Source organism: Danio rerio, chromosome 16, assembly GCF_052040795.2.
Source record: "Danio rerio strain M-AB ecotype USA chromosome 16, GRCz13ab, whole genome shotgun sequence".
NCBI lineage: Eukaryota > Metazoa > Chordata > Actinopteri > Cypriniformes > Danionidae > Danio > Danio rerio.
The window spans coordinates 30,866,684-30,892,384 of NC_141036.1; the positions used below are offsets into that span (position 1 = coordinate 30,866,684).

The 25,701-nt window shown below is 35.0% G+C and overlaps 2 protein-coding genes across 3 annotated transcripts in view; one reads left to right on the forward strand and one right to left on the reverse strand.

The window, feature by feature from the left end:
- Nucleotides 1-572: 572 nt before the first annotated feature.
- sgk2b (serum/glucocorticoid regulated kinase 2b) lies at nt 573-7,151 on the reverse strand. The gene is given in 12 exon segments (NM_001076564.1): nt 573-1,245; nt 1,653-1,742; nt 1,845-2,000; nt 2,897-3,116; nt 3,243-3,355; nt 5,250-5,381; nt 5,465-5,548; nt 5,638-5,695; nt 5,773-5,813; nt 6,067-6,121; nt 6,491-6,539; nt 7,035-7,151. Coding segments are annotated over 12 exon segments (1,215 nt in total). The 5' UTR covers nt 7,102-7,151; the 3' UTR covers nt 573-1,095.
- Nucleotides 7,152-17,965: 10,814 nt separating this feature from the next.
- The window catches only part of ptpn3 (protein tyrosine phosphatase non-receptor type 3), a 58,026-nt gene continuing 50,290 nt past the window's right edge, over nt 17,966-25,701 (forward strand). For both annotated transcript variants that reach the window (XM_087287090.1, XM_087287091.1), the window contains exons 1-2: nt 17,966-18,064; nt 25,522-25,691. In XM_087287090.1, coding sequence (XP_087143216.1) covers nt 25,548-25,691 — 144 coding nt within the window. In that variant the 5' untranslated portion in view covers nt 17,966-18,064; nt 25,522-25,547. The remainder of the gene's footprint in view (nt 18,065-25,521; nt 25,692-25,701) is intronic.

Genomic DNA, 25,701 nt, shown 5'->3' on the forward strand with positions numbered 1-25,701 from the left:
TTAAGCCTTTAAATGTCACTTTAAGCTGTAGAGAAGTGTCTTAAAAAATATCAAGTCAAATATTTTTACTGTCACCAGGGCAAAGGTAAATCAGTTATTAGAAATGAGTTATTAAAAAAATATGTTTCAATTATGTTTAGAAATGTGTTGGAAAAAATCTTCTTTCTGTTAAACAGAAATTGGGGAAAAAACAAACAGGGGGCTAATAATTTGGGGAACTGATATTTCTGACGTCAAATGTATATATATATATATATATATATATATATATATATATGTATATATATATATATATATATATCGGGTATTTATTTATATACATTTTATAAGCAAATTATTACATTTAATGAACTGATTCTTTATTTTATTTTTAAGTGTTATTTCTGGCCTTCTACTGTGGAGCGTGTTGTTTGGTTGAAGCCAAACTCAGAAACTATAATGTCAATGTGATTTATAAAAACAACATGAACACTCAAAACAGCTCAAGATTAATTTCGATGGTCCACTGATGACAGCTGTTACGAAATCATTGCAGAACAGCATGTGCACAACAACGAAGAGTAGACCTAATGTTTCTTATGTAAACATAACTTTTATTTAAAACAAATTATCAAATACACAGACCTTTCATAACAAAATATATCCCATAAACGTGCATTGGCTTTAAATAACTGATTCTTTCTACCACACTCTTGACAGACTTTCATCACACTTCCCAGTTCCATCTTCAATCTATACATATGCAGTTTATAATTCAGATTTAAAACTTTTTCCGTCTCATAGCTCAATATATTTCTTAAAGTCTTTTTCATCCTGCAGTCTCATTTTATCACAGTCAGAACGCCACTCAAATTGTGTTTCTGTTCAAATCAATTGTTTGTTTTATCAAATATATATTAAATAGGATTTTAAAAAGAATTAAATAGCATATGAATGTTTGCAAAACACAGTCAGTTTTTATAGAAACGTTGTAGTGTGCAAATGCATTGGTCCAGCTAACCTAAAAAAATGAACTGTGCTTCAGTGTTTGCAAAAGTTAAAAGTCATTAGAATCTTTTTTGGACAAAATGTCTATTGGTCTGACAGAATTCTGTCTTAGTGTCCACGCGTGAGTGAGAGAATGTTTTCATTGATGTAGGTGAAGCCAGGAAAGTTCGCTCCGTGATCCTCACAGGCTCCGAGTGAGTGTGGAACAGGAAGTTCAGTAAACCGAGGGTCAATGTTCGTGAGGTCACCAGGGCCAGACTGAAATAAAGACATTCAGTACAAATGATTAACACAGTAACCATGAGAAACTGGTTTTTACTTCTGTGGAAAACAAATTTAGATATTTTGATGAATGTTTTGACAATCCATTGACAATTTAGACCCCGTTGACTTTCACTGTATGGATAAAAAACCCTGACATTTCGAAGAATGTTTTAATTAATACAGTAAAAATCAACCTATTAGACCCCTATTGGCTTTCACTGTATGGGCAAAACTAAATTTTTATATATATAATTTGATTAAAAATGTTGTCCAAACAGTGAAAGTGTACCTGTTGATTTTTTTGTATTAAAAGAATTGGGTATGATACATTTTCTGTTTATTATTTTTAAGTGAACAATCTAAATAAAGACAAATATCTAGTAAAAAAGAAAAAAACTCACCAGTACAGGAACATAAGGAGGCTGGATCTTCTTTGCAACAAGTTCATCCCACTGAATAGGTGAGAAGAATGCATGAGACTGCAGCTCAATCTAAAAGCCAAAAAAGAAATGACATTTAACCACTCTCGAGATAAATGAATTTGAGATTGTGTGCTTGTCCATGAATGTGTGTGTGTGTGCTTGTTGGGTTACCAGGTCACGTTTGGCTCCGAGTCTCTTGGCCCTGTCCCTGTTTAGCAGTCTCTTCAGCAGATCTCTGGCTGCACTAGACACCCCGGCCTTTAGTGCCAACGGCTGATAAATAATATTTCGGAGCATCTCAAGACGATCTGCATTGTAGAAAGGTGGCTGAAAAGAGAAAAGAGTGTGTATTATTCATCTATGTTTCCTCTCAACAGTTTGGAATGATTACAATGTTTTTAAAAGAAGCCTATTCTGCTCCACAAGGCTGCACTAATTTGATGACAAAAATTAAGGAAAAACTGTAAAAATGTGAAAATGTTATCACAGTTTTAAATAGCTATTTTCTTATTGAATGTAGTTAATTAACTTTGTGAATTAAATCTGAGTTTTCAGCATCATTACTCCAGGTTTTTAGTGTCACAGTCAATGCTGTGATACAGTGTAATTCCAATCTACCATTATATGTATATACTTTAATTAATCAAGGACACAATAAATTAGTAAATACTTCTAATGTTAATGTTAATGATAATGTACACATGCACATGTACATAATAAATATATCACATACACATATATTACGTCAAAACTTAATATATCTGGATCATTTTTGGATATGATTAATCGTGATTAATCTTTATATTATTGTTTAGTAATATAATAAGTAAAACTGATCGGTTTTCAGCTATGAATTAGGAAAAATAATTCAACATTGATAGTTATACAAATCTTTTTTGTTAGTAGTTTATAATAATAATAATTGATCATAACACAACAGCAAATCAGCACATTATAATGGTTTCTGAAGGACTATATAACACTGAAGACTGGAGTAACGATGCTGAAATTCCATCTTTGAATCACAGGTAAATAAAAGTTTAAACTACACTCAAGTTTTTTTTTTATTGTAATATAAACTTTTACTTTATATATTATACACAGTGTTAACAGTATTTTGATGTAGCCCTTGCCTTCTTTTTAAAAGCATTAGAGTTATTGTTTTACTGTATCCAAACTTTTAACTGGTATGTAAATAAGCATTCATTGGTGGCTTTGTTTACCAGGCCGTAGAGCATTTCATGGAGAACAGCCCCCAGACCCCACCAGTCCACCGTCCGGTCATACTCCTCCTGCAGAAGAACCTCTGGTGCTAAATACTCTGGTGTTCCACAAAATGTTCTGGTGGTGCCGCGTCCGCTCATGCCCTCCTTACACAAGCCGAAGTCGGTCAAAACCACATGACCCGCTGAATCTAGCAGAATGTTTTCTGGTTTCAGGTCCCTGTGAGCGTGTGAGAGAGATGGATTACTGCAAATCTGCTGAAAGTTTCATTATGTTCTCACTGAGCACATATGAATAAGCTAATCTGCATGATACAGGCACAGATATTTAAGAGTGTTGGTTTACCTATAGACAATTTTCAGGGAGTGCAAGTATCCTAAAGCACAGGCCATCTCAGCAGCATAAAATCTGGCTCTGGCTTCCCCGAACACCCCCTCCCTCTGTAAATGGTAAAAAAGCTGCAACAAACATAAAAGCAGTCATTTATTAACACACTAATCAAACCACTGTTGGTTTACACATATTTTGAAAAGACACAGACTTAAAGGGGCCCAATTAAATGTAATTTCAGCAGGCAGTAATTATAATACAGTATTAATAACGATAACATAGTAAAATTCTCAGCTCAAATTAACCACAATTAATTTTGTGGCCCAGTGTTGTTTAAGAAAAAAAATGTATTTATAAAAATTATTTAAATTTTGTGGCATTTTAATTTAGACATTTATCTCTTAACTTTCACTATTTGGGTTCACATTTGAAAATTATATAGGATATGTGCACATATAGTTTGTCAAGATAAGTGGTATAAAAAAACTAAACATAAACTGAAAAATTCAAATATTAAAAGTAAAATATATGTTAAAATATGAAAAATAATAAAATATCACAATTCTAAAACAAAGCTTTGTAAATTCTATCCTTCTGTTTCCCCCACATGCAACAAGTGTAAAGCTGCCATATTTTTTAGTCCTGTGTTCAAATTCAGAGTTTTTAGATAGAAATATTTCAGTTAAAAGAGAAATATTTGCTAAGGTTTACGATTGTGTTTTACTTCCTGACCAAATGATAGCAATTTTTGGTTGATCAGATTTTTTAGAGAATCTAATCCAAAATGTACGGTTACCTGCTCATTATGGCATGATCATAGCAAACAAATGTATCATTTGTTTCTAGAAGAAATGTTAGGCCTCTTTAATCTGACTGGCTTCTTGGACTCACCTCCACTTTATGTTTGGAAGGAATTAGATTTATCACTGTGAACTCAAAATTTAAATGTGGGACCCATTTTTGTCTAACACAACCTACAGACTTATAATGTTGTTTAATTTCTGAAGATTTGTAAGTGTTTTGGTTTGTTTGATTTCTCTCTTTACATCCATTGCTGTGTCTTTCTGTAGGTCATATATGTCTTGTATGTCACCATTTGTCCTTGTTTCATGCTTTATTTTACAATTTGAGCAGATTATTGTTACATGATGGGTTTGTCTGTCTGTGTGCTCTTTGTGTTCTATGTCTGCACAAACTATAATAAAAACATTTTTAAAAATATATAAAATATATACAGTAGTTACAGATTTAAATTAGTTAATTATATAATAACTATTAAAAATATTATAATGAAGGAAATATGTAATAATAATTATTAACAAAAAATAAAGTGCTTCTTTAAAAATGCATTTTTAATCAGACTAAATAAAGCATGTCTGGTAAATGTTTTGGTTTGGTGCTGAAATCTGAGCAGTCTGGTTTGGCAAAGACAGGGTAACAGATCTCGATATTCATCCACTTCAAATGTTGTGTGACTTGTCGAATTAATACTGAGTTTCACATAATGTCATGTATAATCAGACACAGCAAAACAGCTATAGCTTATTTATAATCGCATATGATTTGATTGGCTAAATCCTTTTATTGCCATATGACTTATGCTGATGACATGGATTAATTATGGATTTTTATTCTCCATTCTTCATCCATGTTAAGCTGCTTTGACACAAATATACATTGTAAGAAGCACTAATAGAAATAAAGATGAATTAAACTGATCATAATAAATAAGTTTAAATGTGTGTAACGGACTCCTAAACTGTTTTTGTACTCAGAGATGAGCTAAATCTGATAAAACCAAAAGTACTTTGAAGAAGTCTTCATTTAAAGTATTTATACTTTTATATTATATTTTATATTATACTATTTATATTATAAATTAAGTATATACCTTTATTATTATTATTTAAATGAAAAACGTTTGAGTTAAGTTTAGGTCATAGTTTATAACCAGCTGTATACAGAAAAAAAACAGAATATGTCAATAGAAAGTTTACATTCGATGACTAGAAGTAAACACACCTCTCCTCCACATGCGTAGTCCAGCACTAGATACAATCTCTCCTTAGTCTGAAAGCTGAAGTGGAGCTTCACCAGGAATGGATGATTAAGAGTCTTTAACAACACCCTGTGCTCACACATGACATTTCTTTCCTGTAAAAAACAATATAGTGAATACATTTAGACCCATTATGAGTCAAATAATTATAGTAATGAACTCATACTCTCACACTCACCTCCTTTCGTGTTAAGATTATATGCTTCTGTAAAACTTTGACTGCATAGTATTTGCCATTTTCCCTGTGTGTGGCCAGGAACACCTGAAGAAAAATCATTAAAACAAGATTTTAACAATATTTGAATATTCTAGATAATAAAAAAGCAGAGCAAATCTCTTTAAATATTATACCTTGCCAAAACTTCCAGTCCCGATCACCTTCAAGTAGTCAAAATCACCCGCAGATACCCTAAAAGCATATAGAAATTATGCATAAGTTTGTACCAATGCAGATTGATGCAGTATGTGAGTGTGCACACAACTTACTGAGACTGTGGCCCCTCTCGTACTGGATTACTATAACAAACCTGGAAGAGAGAGAGAAAGAGGGAGTCAGCAGTTTACTCCATAGTGACATTTGAAACCACACCACGTTCGCTTTCCTTCCAGTGACATCTATATCTTACTGTTAGTCAACCATTTACAGTAGCAAAAATCATTCAAATTTTACTTAGCCTTTTGTATGTGAAAGGACTGGAGAGTTTAAAGATATTTTAATCTGTATGTAGGCCTAAATCTAAATCTAAGTGAACGTGAAATTTGGCATGGAAGTTCACTTACAGCTGTGGCGCGGTCATCGTCAGAAAGACTGCCCTCTGGTCGCAAGAAATCCATCCTGGAATGATAAAAACTGTATAAGAGAAATGTGTGTTTTTAGATAAATCTAGAGCTTTATGTTTAGCCCCGTTTTCCTAGAAAATGTCTCAATGTCACCCAGCACTGCTGTTACAGAATTTGGCAACCGGTTTGACTTTGGAATGTTCCTATAAGTAGGTCATGGTCTTAAAAGTGCCCTGGTGGTCAATCTGCAATGATTATTCAGTGGTAGAATACTTCAGTCAGTCTTGAGTTTTTAGCTGATCCTCACGGAAATAATGAAATAATGAGCCGATTTGCTGAACTCTGCACTGGAATTCATAGAGAGCCATATGTTGCTTCACTTTTAGCTCACGCAATGGAAAATGATGACTAGGAAGAAACTCACTGGTGGTAGATTGGGTGACTGGATCTGAGCTTCTTGTCCTTGATTAAAGCTGTGAAAATAAAATGTTAAAATCATTTAAAATATGTGAAATACCTGCTGTATTTAGTGGATATAAAAAACTTTTGTCAGACAGTCAAAATATGTATATTTAAAAACAATTAACCTGACCTTCACATTATTTAGTAGAATTTTAAACAGTAGCCAATTCTGAATGGTTGTTATATATGTTAAAAGAAACAGACCATAGAAGGATAGATAGATAGATAGATAGATAGATAGATAGATAGATAGATAGATAGATAGATAGATAGATAGATAGATAGATAGATAGATAGATAGAAAGAAAGAAAGAAAGAAAGAAAGAAAGAAAGAAAGAAAGAAAGAAAGAAAGAAAGAAAGAAAATAGGCTATAAAAAAGACAAATAGAAATCAGCCTAATCAATTGTAATATTTATTTTATTCTGTCCAATGACGAAATTTAATCCCACAACTGAAATGTCTCATTTTCTAAAGTTTAAGCAACAAGTAGGCTATTTGAACTTACCTGTAAAATATGAAACTATCCCCTTCATTTTTGCGTAAGTGACGGGACTCTTAGCTTTTTTCACCATGTTTCTGACGAGAAAGAAAGCCCTGTTTGACAGCTGTGAGTAGTGTGTCCGCCGGTTGTCCGCTGTCTTACCGGCCAGTTCTGGTTGAGTGTAGCCTCTTGAGAGGAACCGTGACCGGCTATTTTTGCATGACACGTGGTTTCTCCCAGCTATGACGCTGTGTGCCCCTTATTTGACTGATAACTGGCTTGTCTGAATAGCGGCCCGTTAATCTCTCTCTCTCTAATAATATAATTTCTTTAACTTTTTTTAATGGTTATTAAAGCGTGAGAAATCAAAAAATATCTCCTAAAGATTTAGAACAAATAAATATGAACAAAAAAAATACTTATTTTTAAAATACAAATATATTACATCATATGGAAAAAATAAGAATCTGATAAAATTTTAAATGAAAAAAAAAAACTATTGTAATTTAGCCAAATAGCAACACATTAAATTTTCCTCAGTCAGAATTTGGCCATTTGAAAAATAAAATGTAAAACATAATAATAATAATAATAATAATAATAATAATAATAATAATAATGAGAATTATTAAGAATAATTATGACGTAAAGCTTAACATGTTTTCTAGCCTCTCGTAAATAAAAAAATAAAATAAAAAATAAAAATAAGAAAACATTTGGAAATGCATGGATAACAACAATAGCCAAATTAGTATTCAAATTCATTTTACAACAGGCTGTTTTTGGTGCTTTACACATTTTTATTGTTTAATTTTTTTGTTTTAAGAATAAGGTCCAGGATTTAGATAAAAAAGTTACTTCTAAAATGATTACTCTATTTAAAAACAATACAGTAGTAAAGAGGACTTTGCTTACGCCAGACTGTTTTATTAAACAGTATGTTTTATTGCACATCTAGATGTTGGACTCAAAAAAAATTATTGTTTGCATTGATCAAAGCTAATCAGCTGAAGTCACAGAGAACAGACAGCCAACAGTTGGCCTTAAAACCTTTTTCAATGGGTGATATTCACAACTTAGGATGGCATAGCAGTCAAAATAGGCCTGAACGTAAAGATGCAACAAAAAGGAACTTGGATGTTACATAGGCAACCAGAAGTGCAGTATTGTGCACTCACTGCACTACCAACAATATAGTAAGGGTTATAATCTAATGACATATTTAACCTCTTTAACATTATTAAATACATACTGTACATTATGACTGATACTTGTATGTTTACACTGGGTCAAGGTAGGTTCCTTTTCATACTATGTTTGCTAATTATTTTATTTTGTAGATCTGTGGTAATTCTTCTGCTTTCAGCATCGAAAACAGTAACTGAATAAAGCACACATCCGAGGTGATCATTGTCAAGTTTATGCTGTTGTTCAGCTGTGAAGTCACAGAAATAAAAACAAAAAATATTCATTTAGCGCATCGCTGTCATGTTGGCCTATATATAAAATAATGGATTTTAACAATTTTAAGGGGTTTTAAACTTTAATTTTATAGTACAGTGTAGAGAGGAGGGATTAATGAATGAGGAGTATAGTGCGGAGGGGAAGGATCTGCAAAGGACCTCAAGCCGTGAGCACCTCAGTGCTATAAGTGTCGACACACTCAACCACTAGGCATGTGAAGTCATGATTTGCCATGACATGTAAACAAGGTGTTTTCTACACAACATTCCATTAGTCAGAAAAAATACTGCTGTTGCATAAAGATGTAAACAATGACAAAATGTCATTTTATGATAGCCCCAGCAAACATGTCAGATCACTGTGGGTAGATGTGGGTTTACTGTGAAACAGTGTTAGCAAGACAAACCCATACTAAACCCCAACTGGGTTACCCCTGCCAGGTTTTGCCCTTTGGGGCCTCTTTGTATTTTGTCCAGAGAAAATCCACTTGAGGGCCCAAAAGGGCAAATACGTGCGGACTAACCACATAGGCTATATTTTCGTTTTTTATAATCCTTTTGTAAAGAAAAAGTACACACTTTTGAGTGTGTAACCAAGGGGTATGCACGTTTTGGGATATCACTTTATCATTAATGGACCATTCAGTTACATGCCCTGTTAATCAACTTGTCAACTCTTAAATGGAGATGAAGGGCCATTTGCAGGTCTTTCTTGGCGACGAATATTGTCATGTGTAAGAAATGTAAGAAACTTATTTTCAATGTGTGAAATATTGATAGCACATGTATAATATAAGGATTCCTATATTAATTAATCAATCAATCAATCAATCAATCAATCATTCATTCATTCAGTTTTCTTCTGTTGTGTTGCCAGCGACAGGCCCGGATTGGCTAATCGGGAGGACCGGGAGAATTCCCGGTGGGCCGGTCCGTTTTTTGGCCGCGAGGGCCGGTGTCCCTAGTTCCAGAATCGGTTGCTCAGCAGTCACACTTTTTAAAAATAATTTATTTATTTACTTGACCACAGCCTTCTTATTCATTATTGTACCGCAGCTCTGCTCTTTTTATCTATTTTCTCGTATTTTTCTCATAGTGAGCAGGATGCAGGTTAATGATGATATAACTAGATAAGTCACCATCAAACTTTCAGCTATTGTGGTACAATGGTTAATACAGTAGATTATAACGCGGCCAACCTGGGTTCGGTCCTTGTCTGAGTAACAATTTTTTTTTTTTTTCATTTTTATTGTCAAGACATAATACTGTAAGGGTTGTTGAACATTTGAAGTTCTAAAAGTGCTGTTTTCTCAAAAAAAGACGTGATAGTGTAATTAGAAACTGAATTGGAAATGACCTTATTTTAATATAGTCAGTGGTGAACTGAGGTGGGCCGGTCTGAGGCTTGAAACTCCAGGGCTGAAAAAGAGTCCCACTCCGGCCCTGGCCAGCGACCATATTGCTGTGTGTTGACAGTGTTGCCAATTAACCAATCATTTAATAGGAAATTTTACAAATTGGCCTCTGGTTGGAGGTTTCATAACATGGATCTGACACCCTAACCTACAGTACCTTCAGACATGTTGGGGGGATCCCTCATCAACCTGTCTTGGCTCCTAATAAACTATGAGCTCTCTTATTGCCATGTTGGCATGTTAAACCTCTCAATCAGTCAACTTTACAAGTTACATAACAGGGATGCCTCCATGTCACCACTGCCAAATATCCACACGAAAACACAGATGGAAACATAAAGCACATGCATAAGATATTAATTACTGATATTTAGTCTGGGGTACATTTCGAACAGGTATAGTAGCCCTTAGAAACAGTGCAGAGCTACAATAACAGATGAAGAAAAACTTGTTTATGTAACGGAACTTGAAATGACTAATTAAGTGATTGATTACTGAAACATATTAGATTACAAACAGATAAAATGGTGAGGGAAGAGAAAATCAGAGAGGGGATGAGTGAGAAGCTGTGGCTGTTATGTCACACTGTTTATGAAACACATTTACGCTAACGGTCAGGGTTTATGAGGGAATGAATTTAAAATAACTCTTGACCTTTGAATGAGTGGACCTCTACTGTTCTTGAAAAGGAGGAAGGTGTAGCATTTGATATTATATTTATTACAGTGCACCCTAATGCTTGATTCTGATTGGTCGGTTTCAGCGTTCAAGTATGTTTAGTAACGTTGTATGACTGACCATTCCTCCTAAGATCTGATCCCTGTCATCACATGATGAGAAGTTCTAAACGTACCTACAACATTGCAGATTTTGTCCCATTGACAGGAAGCTTCCTTTCAACTTTTAATGATCATTACTTAGATTTACTTAAAATGTAGCTTGTGGAAACCATTTTGAAATTGTGAATTGAAATTACTTTGTAAAAATGTATATATTAATTGTACAGACATTTTTAGTTTCAGTAAACTATTTGCACTTTTGTACATTTTTACACTTTCCTTTTTTCAAGCTGAATGTCGTCTTTTTTTTTTTTTTTTGCCCTTATTGTCTTTATTTTTTTTATAGGATAGATAGTGACAGGAAGTGAATTAGGCTATCGCTGCTGACCTGAGTATCATCTTTAGGTAGAGACCAACCAAGTAACAGTACAGGCCTATGGCCAGAGGGGGTTCGAGTGGTTTGAAAGACCCACCCCCCACTGAAAAAGTTCAGAATTTGGCCCCAACATGAGCTCATTTGTCCCATTTTTAACAGTATGCCATCATAAATTCTGAAAATAACCAATAGAAGAAGGCTTTAAGACAAATTTAATTTTACCTCTGACTGCACTCCTGTCAGCTAAGACAGGATAATGATGTACTTCAGGAAATTTTTTTGACTCACTTTGACCCCGTAGTTGAGTACCTCTGCCTATTGTTGCTGATTATCTCCATGTTTTCATCAATCTCAAATCATCCTAAACTGGTTTCTTGAACACAACAATGTGTTCATTATACTCAAATTGCATAAATAGTCACCAGATCTCAATCCAATAGAGAATCTTTGCTATAATGGTAGATTCACATATTGGATGTGAAGCTAATCATGTTTTTAAAGGCAAAGGCATCCAATGGCAAACAGTAATTGATGATTTGTTTGAATGTGTTTTTTTTATTTGCCTATAGGCTACAGTTTTTAATTTAAAACAAGTTTTAACAGATTCCTAATTTGTTTTTAAACGATGGATGAAAATAAATTTGTATTTTAAAAATAAGTATTTTTCATGTTTCTTTATAGATATTTTATTTAAAATTCTAATCTCATGACAATGCTCATAAAACTGTAATAACTTCCAGTTTCAATGCACATTCGTAAAATAAACATTTGGTGGTAAAATAGTATTGTAGGGAAAAAAAATTGTAGGAAATATTTTTGTAGCATCAAAAAGTGTGGTTATGATGATCATCTGACAAGCTAATCCAGCAAAGATTAGTGCTTAAAATGTCACTAAAATGCAAAATTTAAACCACATAGTTTAATAGAAAATGAGGCTAATAACTGCAAAAGGAACCACCCTTTAATTAGGCTGGCTACAGGCGTGCAGTAGGTCTGCATTCCAAAGTGTTCAGGAATTACATATATTTTGGATGGTGTCTTTTCATGTGCATGTTCAAAAATATTGGTGACCGTCAAAAATGTGAAATTATTATGCATAATCCAAAGTACTATCTGTTTTTTTTAAATATGTAAACTGTTTTCTATTAACAATTTTGCATTTTTGCATTTGTTAAATGTCTTTTTAAATTACACAACATTTTATGCAGAAATGATAAACATAATGTTAAATATAATTTCTTTTACTCGCTTTGAAATGAAATCAGTGGCGAAATCGGTGGGCAACACCTCTATGATTTATGAAGGCTATACCTTCCAACCAGTCCTCTGATGTCATAGAGGGGGCTGCGGGTTATAGAGAAATCTATTTTTGTCTAGCAGAAGGTTAAGGTACAGTCAGCCCTGATTAGTTTCTGAATCAGAGTGATGACAGCAGAACACACAAATACCCCCACTCTTGTCTCTTTGTCAAATTATCTCATGGGTTCTCATTGGAAGACTCAGTTAACAATCTAGAAACAAAGCCTGAGTGAACTTGTGGCCACCCACACACATATTTCAGAACAAAACTAATAAGACATCACACTGTAGTCAAGGCACATCCCAAATCAACTTAATGCCTGATCACAACCAGGCAAACCACACAGGGGGCCTCAATTAGGTGGCATTTAATGGATTTTTTGTAAAACATTGTAAATTAGACTAATACACAAAAACCCCAGTTATGTCATTGTCGATTTTTATATTAGAAGCAATTTACTGCAATGCTAATCTTTAATTTCATTAAACCGCTTGGGCAATAAGCTGCAAGACAGCTCAATTTATTCCTGTGTGGAGTAATTTGGCTATACTGTATCATCATGATGATGTCTCTGAGGTGGATTTGCATGCTTTTAAAACTGCTATTGCTTATCTCGCCTGGTCTATGCTCAGCTGCTTGGTAACTCTTTAATATAAAAGTTTCAGGTATGATGGTTGATTAACACCAGATTAAATTAGTTGAAAGTTATAAGTAATTAGGAAATTGATTACATTTTAGAGAAAAAAATGAAAGTCAACAAAGACTTTATTGTCTGAGAAAATAAGCAAAGTTTATTTTTGGTAGGACTCTGATGGTGGCATTTTATAAGGTCTATATAGAATCCATTTAAACCTTTTCATTGATATGTTAGTTTGCTACTTTAAAAGTAAAATGGAAGAACTGGCTGTCAAAGGTTTTAAATACCTGCAGCAAAGTGGGGTAAAAGTGCCCAAGTGGCTATTTGTATGAAAGACAGGTGTTAAAGAAAGCCAATCAGATTACATCTGATATATCCCATTCTCTTTTTGTTTCATTTCAAATACTTACCTCAGGATATCGGTATAGGGTGCCCTTGGCAAGGACCAATAGATTTAACTTTCATTTTTTCTTGTGATTGATCTTATTTTTTTCCTGACATTTGTTTTATAATGAATGGTAATGCATTTGTTGCAAAAGATTATATGATCAACTTAAGGAACAATACTTTTATGGCCTTAAATTTCAGATGCATACTGTAAAAAGTATGGGCTGATTTAAATTTCTGGTTGACCCTATATGTTAGGTTCAGATAATTCACCCAAAAAAGAAAATTTTGTCATGATTTATTCACCATTTACCTGTTTGAAATTTTGATGTTTTTCTTTCTACTTAAAATAAAAGTAAAAAAATAAAAGTAAAAAAAAAAAATAAAAGTAAAAAAAAAATATATATATATGTTATAAAGAGATAAATTGAAGGAAGCTGAAATCCTGTTATGATTAACTTAAATTGTATTTGTTTTTCCTACCATGGAGGTCAATAATTACAGGTTTTCAGTTTTTTTTTTTAAATATATTTTGTGTTCAACAGAAGAAAGAAAATCAAAAAAGTTTGGAACTACCTGAGGGGGAGTAAAGAACAAGTCCATTTTTCATTTACTCATTGTATTTTGGGGTTATCTATCACTTTAAATATATTTCAAAATACATTTTTAATCCAACAGTGTAATCCAAAGTATTTTTAGATCACAGATTCATAATAATTATAATGATTTTTTTTTTTTACTTTTACTTTTACTTACTCTTAATGGAATTTTGGCACAGCATTATATTTTGAAAGTGATGTTTTTTTAAATGATCTTAAATGTTATTTAAATTTATGATACATTTTTTATAGAGCAGTTAATAAATTTTAAATTTAAACAATGCAATACAATGTAAAACCATTGTTTACGCCAGGTGTCCCCAGCTCTGTCCCTAAAAATCAACTTACTTGCAAAGTTACATCTGATCTGTGGCTGGATTACAGCGATCTTCCCTTTCCTTGTTTCCTCGGGGTATCCCTGCCATCATTTCAAAGTGTTTTCCACTTCATCAGGTGAATGAGGGAAGGTTACATGGACATATCCTCAATCCCTTGATTTTGATCAGGCAAATAAGTCACTTTCATATGTCCACTTCAGCACCAATATGTCCCAGATTGCAATGGGATCATGATGTCACAACAGTGTAGTTCCCAAGTGCTCATGGCAAAGATTGAGGGCATTCCACTCTAAACCCATTCAGATGTTCCACCAGTACTGGACACTTGTACAATGTAGTCGAATGTAGGGCATCAAAATTGGACTGAAATGCAGTCTTTGACCACAGTCACCTGCCTGTAACTTTTTGAATCCTGAAGAAGTTTATGAGCTTGTTCAGGTATGTTTGATTAATGTTGGAACTAAACTCTGGGTGTACACTTAGCTGTTCATAGGCTGCTTGCTTGAAGGACATGGGCTGTAAGGATGTGGACTGAAGTCCGAGCATTGTTAAATGGGACAGTCTAACTAACCTATTGAGAATTAGACTAGTTTCCTAGCAACCATGACAGCTGACATTGAGCAGGGGCAGCAGCATTTGTGGTAAAGTCTAGAAGGGATACAGCTGTGTATATGTGGGTATGTACACATCAATGTAGCATAATTATTGCGACACTCTACAACAATAATTACTATTTGTACATTACAGAGTGGGTAGGTGTATGATTGAGTTATGGCTAGACAATAATAAAATAAAATGTAATTGGTATTTTAATAAATAATATTAATAATTATTGTTCACTTCCACCCAGAGCTGAATCACTTATAGCAACAACTTATTTTCCCCTTTGAAAAATTAGATTAAACTTCCCAAAAACAAAACTACGGTTAAAAAGTTACCTTGTCTAAATATGTTCATCTATAGCTTGGTTATTTTATTTATACATTATAAATATGATCAATAGTTGGCATTGTAATAAGATATGCTATAATACAATGATACATTTCTTAAGATATCAAAGTAAACTAAAATGTATTATGTTACAAAGCGTAATCTAATATTTTTCGCTAAAGATACAATCCTGCTCTCACTGGCTTGCTGTGAATTTTGGGATAGGCTTGGCTGTGAAGAATCTATCCTTTCTATCCTTAACAGCCGGGTGAAAGAAGGACGCATTTGTAGGGCGCATTCGAAGGAGGCTTTGAACTGGGACACCGTTCGTCGTGCAGCTGTGATGCAATCAGCCTTTGAATGTGGCCTTCGAGGGATGCGGCCTTTGAATTGCGAAGCAGCTCTTGGGACACCCTGGTTAACATCATCAGTCACTTGTGTCACCTACACTTACTACTTAATTAGGTACATCTGCCATCAACCAATCACAGCAATTCAGTGCATTTAGGCATGTTGACATTGTGAAGATGATCGGCTCAAGGTCAAACTGAGCATCAGAATGAGCAAGAAAGTGATTTAGTTGATTTCAAATGTAACATGGTTGTTGGTGACTGACAGGCTGATCTGAGTATTTCAGAACTGCTGATTCACTGGAATTTTCACATACTATCATACAATACAAGCTACTTTTTAGAGTAGGTGAGAGCGGGCACAAAGTAACACTTTTTGGTTTTGGTAACACATGCATTTAAAGGCAGATTTCACATAATTAATTTAAATTCAATTTACTTTAAATAGTAGCTATATTTCCTCAGTACATTTACATTTACATTTACCTGGCTCATTTCTTTTTTTTTATTCCACATAACACAGTATGTTTATTTATTTGTTTATTGGATAAACACATTTGAATCTATTTGCATTATTATCTATTTATCTGTATTATACAATGCATTTATTTGCATTATTGGCAATAAATATTTTTTTCTATTAACACAATATTTTCTATTTAAAACAATATTGAAAAAGTTTTCAACATTACACTCAAAATTAAAAAAAAAACAAATTGTTTGTTGAATTGGTGTCCAGCAGTGTGTGGCTTAATTGTAACACCCTGTTACAACTATCCCTGCTGTGTCAAGTTTTCCTCAAAACTGGTTAGTAGTCACTGTGTTTCTTATATCTTTTAAAATGGTTTCATCTTTTAGCCTAGAAAACTGTGATCACAACAATATAAGATTTTAGGTTCATACTTACCGTTTATAAAAAAAAAATAGTGTAATAAAAAATACTTTTATGCTGCAAAAATGGCCTCTCCTGTGTTTCTCATCCAAATTTTGACAAAATATTTACAATAATTGGCAGGAAGACGTCTGCTGACACTGTGGCGAAAACCTCGGAAGCATGCCATAGTTAACCTTGAGCAAATACCTTAAAACGCAATGTTACATTTAACCCCTACATTTAACTTAATGTCTTGTTGATGGTAAAGATCAGATGATTTGAGGTGATAGAAAGTCTATAACCATTTATGAGTCCGCAGAAGAACATACAACCTTGAACCAGGTAAGCTACAGCAACAGACGACCACAACAGGTACCACTCCTTTCAGCTAAGACAATAATGATGTAATTCAGGATATTTTCTTGACTCACTTTGACGCCTTGAATACCACAGCCTATTGTTGCTGATTATCCCCATGTTTTTATCAATCTTTAATCATCTTAAGCTGGTTTCTTAAAATAATTTCTTGAACACAACACTATATAGTATTCACTATACTCAAATTGCATAAATAATCACTAGATCTAGAACATCTTTGCTGTAATGGTAGATTCACATCATGAATTTGAAGCTGTGAATGTACCACAAACATGTCTCAATTTTGAGTTGCGGCTGGAAAGGCATCCACTGGCAAACAAAGAGTAACTGGCATTTCGTTTCGCTGTGATGACCTGTTATTAAGCAGGAAATAAGAAAAGGAGTGAGTGCATGACTGAGTGTAAACAAAGGCAACCTAGCAAGGCACTGATAAAGTAGTTGGTATGATTACTAAAACATTTAGCTAGTGGTCAGTTATGCTGAATATTTTAAAAATAGGCTAACCCACAAAATGATTACATTTGATGTTTTAAGTTAAAAGAAGTTCAGAAACAGATTTTAATTCTTATGTTTTGTCTTAAGAGCATAGATGTCACATTCATAAGAAATATGCCATATTCTAATCTTTTTACGAAAGAAAGATAAGAATATGGTGGTTAAGGATTTATTTTATTATCATTGTTAATGGTCGCATTTTGGTCTCTTACTCTGATCAGATAGTATTGATAGTAAGTGTTAAAGACTAAGATGGGAAACCAGAATGAAAACCAGAAGAATTTTAGAGCAAGCTCTACACCCAGGTGTGCTTATACTGACTCAAAGAGGCAGCGCCCTAAACCGGCGGGGACGCGCACCTGAAATTGCGCGAGCTCGTGAAATTCCTGAGAGTTCTCACTTAACATGAATCACGCCTTGAAATCAGGCTTGATTTGACAATCACATTCACATCATGAAATCTGTAAAATGTGTGTTGCAACCACCCCAGCAGTGGGAAGGGGAGCATAACAACAAAACTATTGCTACATGATCACAATAGATCCTGCACTCGTGGTCAGCGCAGTGACGCCGTTATTGCCCTCCCGAAGGAACCAAGAGAGAGAAAAATAACATATTCCGGAAGTTTACCGACACCTGCGACCATGATCGCCTTAACATGGAAACTTTTCTCTCATCTCGGGGATTGTAAGAACTTCTAACACTGCAGAAACATTGGGAACAGCTCGAGCAGGTAACTTTCTGACGCTTTTCTGATGTATGAATGTCCCTGCATGAACTTCAACTTTGTGGGCTAAAGAAGAACATTGTCAAACGACGTATATTTGGCTTTAAGAACAACAAATCGGTTCACTCCTAGACTGTTTATGGGAAATATCGCGATAAAGCTCCTGGATTTGTTTCTTTCCATGCGAAATATGATCTCGAAATATGTTGAGGTCATAAACGCTGGAGCAGAAGAACTGTCCTGTCGTTCACCCCGCTCGGTTTGGTGACACTTCGGTTCAGATTTGTGACAGAGCCCGAACCTAAAGCCTGAGCAGACCAGCGTGAACTTGAGTCAGAAATGCAAGACGTCACACCCAGAAAAGCCCTCATACAGAAACTTTGAGCTGTTTTCTCCTGTTAAACCGTCCTGTGTTACTTTTTTGTTTCAAACTCATAATATTACAGTAGTTTGAGTCAAAGGCTCTTTGTTTTTTAGGATGGTTCAAGTAATTATGTCCTAACCCGTAAATATCGCGTCGCTTAACAGTGAAGTCGAGCGTGTAAAGTGCTTTTGCAACCGAGCTGCTGGTAAATATTAACCTCCAGTGTAAACGTCAGAGCTGCTCTAACCGTGAGCGAAAGTAAAACACCCACTTCAGACTGCAACTATGCGTTTTATATGGTCAAAAAGGGAAACATTGTATACAAAGACAGATCAGTGAGACTTCTGCATTTGCAAACAGTCACAGAGAGCGTCCACAAAATGGATCTGTGAGGTTAAGTCTGAAAGAACAAGAGGTATTTAATGTAGCTTAATCTGAAGTAACTACAGGCTGTTAAAAATCTTATGTCAAATAACTTAGTGTGTCCATATGATGGATTTCTGTCTCAAATTCTGATTTATGTCATGTGTCTTTTGTCTCTCCCAAATTATAAAGTATTGCCACATCACCAGTTCACGTTCATGTTTACTTGTCTAATGTCAAATTTGCACTTTAAAGGTGGCACAGAAGTGTATCTGAGGTGGCATTTACACAGTGTTTGCAGAGATAGATCACCCAAAAGTGAAAATTCTGTTATTTACTCATCCTCATCCTCATGCTTGTTCAAAACCTGTTCGACTTCTTCTGTTAAACAGAAAAGAAGATATTTTGAAGAAAGCTGAAAAAATGTAACTATTGACATCTATTTGTTTTTACTACTTTTTACAGCTCTTCAGCTTTTTTTCCAGCATATCTTTGTGTTTAACAACATAAAGTAACTAACAAAGCTTTATAACCAATTGAGGGTCACCAAGTAATCAGTAATATTTAGTTTTTGGGTGAACTACCCCATAAGAAGGTGTCATAAATGCATGTACACCAAAATTACAACTGTACACTATACAATACACACTAGGGATGAGGTAGCACAATTTAATTAGAGCAGATATCATTTAGTCTGTCTCTAGTATATGAGGCATTATGTATTTTTTTAAATTGGCACAGTGCAGCCTTATAATTGGCAATAGTACAAACATTTGACACACTTGTCCTATATTATTATTACTGTACATATTTACAAAAACTGTAGACTATATCTTAGACAGAAAACAGTTTTTGTATGAAAAACTTGATTTATGCATATTTATTTAAAAAATGACACTACAAAACAGTGACAGCACAGACTAATGTACGCACACAGAATTCATTTAGACACATAAAAATATTTTGCATTCTATAACTTACAGTATATTTGTTCATAGTGCAGTGACCTCTTACATGACAAAAGATCAAGTGAATTTATTTCTCAGTTCATCACACCCTTAACGGAGTTATTAATGCAGTTTAGGTCTAACCAGGAGTGCACGAGCAGCAAGTGTAGGGTATAGGTATAAGTTATAATAACAAATATTAAAAACTATGGGTAATGTTTACAGATGGATGTACTGTACTATAAACATTATATACAGGTTGTATTAACTACGATATAATGTTCATAGTACATCCATTCCCGAATATACAAGTATTATTGAAATTATTAAAGACTATACTATAACTACAGTGTATCACTTTAATCAAGTTTCTTCGTATAAATACAGCTTATGCAGAAGGCACTCACAGCCAACATGACAGGTTCTGAAGATGAGCCACTTTATAATGTAATAGTGTGTCTAAACTCCGCCTTCTCAAAAGGTCATCAATGCCTGCTTTTACATCACTGCCTGTCTAGGCTCTACCCACTGATTCGAGTATAGATAGCTGCCAGCTGCTAGCTTTCTCAGCTCTCACATGGTAGCCCACTGAAGCCAAGCAGGGCTGCACCTGGTCAAACAGCAAAGCACAAACAAAATGGCATCCCTTCTGCTGCTTGAATTCACTTACTAGTTTCATTCACTACTTCAAGTGAACTATATTAGTGGACTAATGTAGGATATAGTGAATGATGGTACGAGGGGCAATACAGTATTGGTTGCTGCTGGAAGAGGTGTTATAGAGGTCAGCTGGGGGTGCTTACCCTGTAGTCTGTAGGGATCCTAATGCCCCAGTATAGTGACACTATACTGTAAAGCCTGGTTTATACTTCTGCGTCGAATGATCGGCATGACCCACAGCACATGCCTTGTGCGTTGACATGCATTTATACTTCTGCATGCTGTTTGTGTTGCTCTGCAATAACAGTTCCAAAATCCTAGCTGGCAGTGAGGTTTCTATGTTCCTCTCTGTTGAGTTTCTTCGCTGGTCTTTTGTTTTTCTGAACGAATCTTAATGAACAAGTGAGTCAAACTCTCTCATTTTGAGGCAGGAATCAGTGGACATGCTACAACTTTAATTGTAAGGTAAACGCAAAGCAAAACTTTATATCTGGAGCTCCTTCACAGGACTCGGGGCCTGATTAATGGGCATTATAGGCGCAGGCCCAGGGTCCCATGCACACTTGGGGCCCCTGCGAGGGAGAGAAAAATGCAGATTTTGGAGTGTATTTAGGCTAATTGCAAATAGTGCATCTTGTTGGAATAAGCTAGTTAAGTGATTCGAGGCCATCACCATTTGATTGACAGAGACAACATATTTAAAAGAGTGCAGTAGACAGCAGCGTGAGTTGCGAAGCTCGTAAAATGCATGGCAACATGTTTTGATGCGATTGATCATGAACGCGGTTTCGAATCCAGCGTCTGATGAACACGTTTTTCTTTTTTCCTCACTACATATCAGATATTGCCTACTCTTCCTCTCGAGGAAGACAAGTAGGAATCATTAATAAGTGTGTGTATTATGGAAGACTCAGATTCATTAAACTGGATTGGAGAGGTGTTATATCCAAATCATAAGCATCATAAGTTTGCAGGAGTTATACATTAAAAATACCCTTAACTCTTCAATTTAAGTACTGCTTCATTGAACTTGAACAAGTAAATTAAAATACATTAATTTTCTCTAGTTGTATTAGTTTTTTTTTTCAAAGTGTGCTTTAAATGCTTTAAAAATGAGTTAAATCTTTGTAGTCTAGACATATATGTACCGTATACCATTTATTTAAAAATTGTGGGCAATACAAGATTAATTTTATAAAAAAATATAATATTAATCTTATTTATTAATTCAACCATAGGGGTGCGGTTAGGTAGGGGTCCTACTGTACAAGACATTGTGCCCAGGGGCCTCTGAATTCTTAATCTGGGCCTGATGGGACTCGACACTTGTAAACACTTGTTCCATCAGGTTTTTGTGGCTTTCGGTCCCATCCACACTCGTCAGCGCCAGGCCAAACAATCACAGAGCTTGCGCTAGGCAGCATTGCGACGTGTAGTTAAATTTTTTTGAGAAGTGCGCATCAGTTACGGCCACAGCGAGAATTATGCGACCAAGCGAAGGTTGAGCCGGAGCATACGCTTGCGCTTGACGCAAAAGTATAAATCAGCTTTAAGGGATACTATACTGATTTGTAAGCATCATTCTTCGGATAAAGTCATGACTTTCTGTGGTCATTAAAAATCCCAGGATGTCCTTTGAAAAGAGTAAGGGTATGTTACCGATAGGGCTGGGTGAAATTTTTTTCATATTGAACAATAACGGTAAATTTTGATATAAGTTGTTAATGCTTCCAGTTTTAAAATGAGTTATTCCAACAATGACTGATGCAGGTGACGTGGTGGCGCAGTAGGTAGTGCTGTCGCCTCACAGCAAGAAGGTCGCTGGTTCGAGTCTCGGCTGGGTCAGTTGGCATTTCTGTGTGGAGTTTGCATGTTCTCCCCATGTTCGCGTGCGTTTCCTCCGGGTGCTCCGTTTTCTCCTACAATTCAAAAGACATGCAGTACAGGTGAATTGGGTAAGCTAAATTGTCTGTAGTGTATGAGTGTGTGTGGATGTTTCCCAGTGATGGGTTGCGGCTGGAAGGACATCCGCTGCGTAAAACATATGCTGGATAAGTTGGCAGTTCATTCCACTGTGACAACCCCAGATTAATAAAGGGACTAAGCCGAAAAGAAAATAAATTATGCAACAAAAATGAGAGGGGTCAATAAATTACAATTTAAAATATTGTTTATTAGCAAAAACATTACACATTTGGCCTTAATTTTCATTTTTTCTCAGTGGCTTTGGTGCATTTCTCACAACACTATTTACATTTGCAGAACAGTTCATGCATTTCTCAAAACAATTAGTACAAACTGCAAAACATAGTTGATAACCTGCAAAAGCATGCCACTTGCTTAAAATGGATAGCTCATTCCTCAAAAGCAAGTAAGTATTGATGTAAATGTGTCAGTGTCATCAAGATGAAAAGTCCTGACACCATTGTGTGTAAGATAGTCAAATGGCTTTGTCATGTTTTCATTACGACAGTTTACTCTGTAAAGGTTTTCCATTGCAAAAAAAGTCAGATTTTGGTGACACGTCCTGAAAATGCTCAAGACAACACTATATACTATTTACACAGCCATTTGAAAACCACAGTAAAGTTAGACATCACTGCTTTCACTCATTATTTCTATTGTCTTTTGACTACATGCTGATTGGTTGTTGTCGCATATTGCTGCTGTGTGATTGGCTCTTAGATCAAAATCGAGTAAAAATGTCAAGAGCTTGTCCTTGTTATCGAAAATAATTTTATTGCAATTTGATATGATATTGTGTATTCCCCCCCCCCCCATCATCTATAAAGTGCTTTGAGTACCCAAAAAAGCGCTATATAAATGTAAGGAATTATTATTATTATTATTATTATTATTATTATTATGTCGGTAAATAATGAAAAAGCCAAATAAAGGGTTTTTGCAGTGACGAAATGATAAAGATCTGAAAGTCTGAAAACAACAACCTGCTGTGCAACGCAAGTCTTTGTATTAGCCGTCAGATCCCAAAATTAGGAAAGAGTATATGAACTATATTTTTATTGAAGTTTTAGATCATTTAAGTTCCCTTAAATTAAAATAAATATTTGGGTATTAGTATCAGTTTGTTAGTCTTAAGGATATCTATAATTTAGTGTGCTCAAAAACAGTGACAAAATTCGCATTTTAGAAAATAAATCAAGCATTTTTAAAACATGACCTGTTCAGTTTTTAATCAAATCTTCTGATCAGTCAAATACTCTGTTGGATGCTCTCAATGATTGAGCTTAGATTAAAAAACGATATGTTATAGGCTGTGTTTTTAAAAGGGGAGGAGGAGCTACACTGTTCCACCCCATCTTCATGTTTCAGTTGAAATTACATCACACATGCAAAAATGCACATTTCAACATACTTAACAGGACTATTAAGAACTTTAAGCATAATTAAAAACCTGATACTTTGTTCACATAGTTTTACCATCAATTTGCATACCAACAAAGCACAGTTTGACACTGGATTTTCATAAGGAACATTTGCTTAGCATTTAAGCATAGCAACCAAAATCAGACAACATCCATTCATGAAGGGTGTGGGGTAGGCTGTCAAACACACGCCGGTGGGTTCACTGCCATCCATACAAACTTTAGGATGTAATCTTAGACGCAAAATTTGAAACATTTAAAGTATGCAAAGCTGTTAGCCAAACTTAAAAGTGGGCGTTTACTTCCAGCAATCTGCCTTGCCAATTCAAGCAATGTTTTTCAATGAATGAAGAGTGTCAAAATGGGACAGACAGCAGCCTGTTACTTTTAGATAATGATGTTTTCTTTATAATCAATATAGGAAACAGTAGTACATTAAAAATGTATTAAAAGGTGTCTCGTACACTATGACAGACGCATGACTGTCCTCAAAATGAAATGCAGGACATTCATAACTTTTAATTTAAAAAAATGCACATATTCATTGCACTTATTCATTTATTTGAACTAGACATACCCACTGTACATACACACGTGTAATTATATTTATATCTATCTGCACACTTCTGATTATTAATAGCAACCTGTACATAATGTTCACTGTACATCATCTGTAAATACCCATAGTTTTTCCTATAACTGCACTTTATATCGTACACCTGTATCTTGCACTTGCTGCTATTGCACTCCTGGTTAGACCTAAACTGCATTTCGTTGCCTTGTACTTGTACATGTGTAATATCAATAAAGTTGAATCTAATCTAATCATCTAATCTACATAGTAACGAGATTTCAATTAAACTCGATTCATCTTTATTTCTATAGCGCTTTTACAATGTAGATTGTGTCAATTCAGCTTAACACAAAAGTTCTAGTAGATTGAAACTGTGTCAGTCCAGTTTTTTTAAGTTCAAGTTGTTTAAGTTCAGTTTAGTTAAGTTCAAACTTCACTGCTGAAAGTCTATATACTGAAGAGCAAATCCATTCTTGCACAGCTCCACAAGTCCCAATCAAGCAAGTCAAATTTTCATTACATTTCCCTCTTTTACTATAGTCACTAACTGGCAAGAGAAAGCATTTATCTGTCTCAGCCTGGTAGTAAAGTAGTCCACATTCCTGGAGTGTGCTGGGAGGAGAAGAGACGAGTGTTAAAAACAATGCTAGAACATGTTTAGACCTAGAGAGTGTGAGTGAGTGCATGCGGGGAACAGAAAAGGATGAGTAAGAGAGAGCTAATGAAACCCAAATGCTTGCTTTAGTTCTGACATTATTTAAAGCAGTTTCATTGTGACCATCCAAAACTGAAATGCCTCTCACACTAAATAACCACTAAATACATGTTTTACTTCTTATTTGGGTGATTGTGTCTTACCCACAGTATCTGCGCTGACCTGTCCATTCATCATTCTAGGGTGGAACATTGTATCAGGACATATAATTACATTTATGAGGGATTTGCCAAGCCCTCGTCATCGGATGCAATTCACAACATGCTTTTTTAAATATCCGTTACACACCGAATGAGAGTGTTTATCCTGTATACAATCGTTTCACACCAGTGGAACGGTATGTACAGACATTCTCTGCACATGTCCCCTTACTTTATTACTGGCAGTCATCATATTCGTCATCGTCACTTTGCAAATGCTTGCGTTTAACCTGTCTTGACTCTTGTTTCGGCAGGTGTACATGTGTGGTAGTGTTCTGAGATGACATCCCCATGGTGCATGCTCGGAAACAAGATCACTGCTCTCGGACGTGCCGATCTGTCCAAACATACACACATGCCACGCTCCGGCCTACTGTGTTTAGTGCTCTTCCCTGATGGCACGACGCAAAATTTTACTGTGAATGTGAGTATAA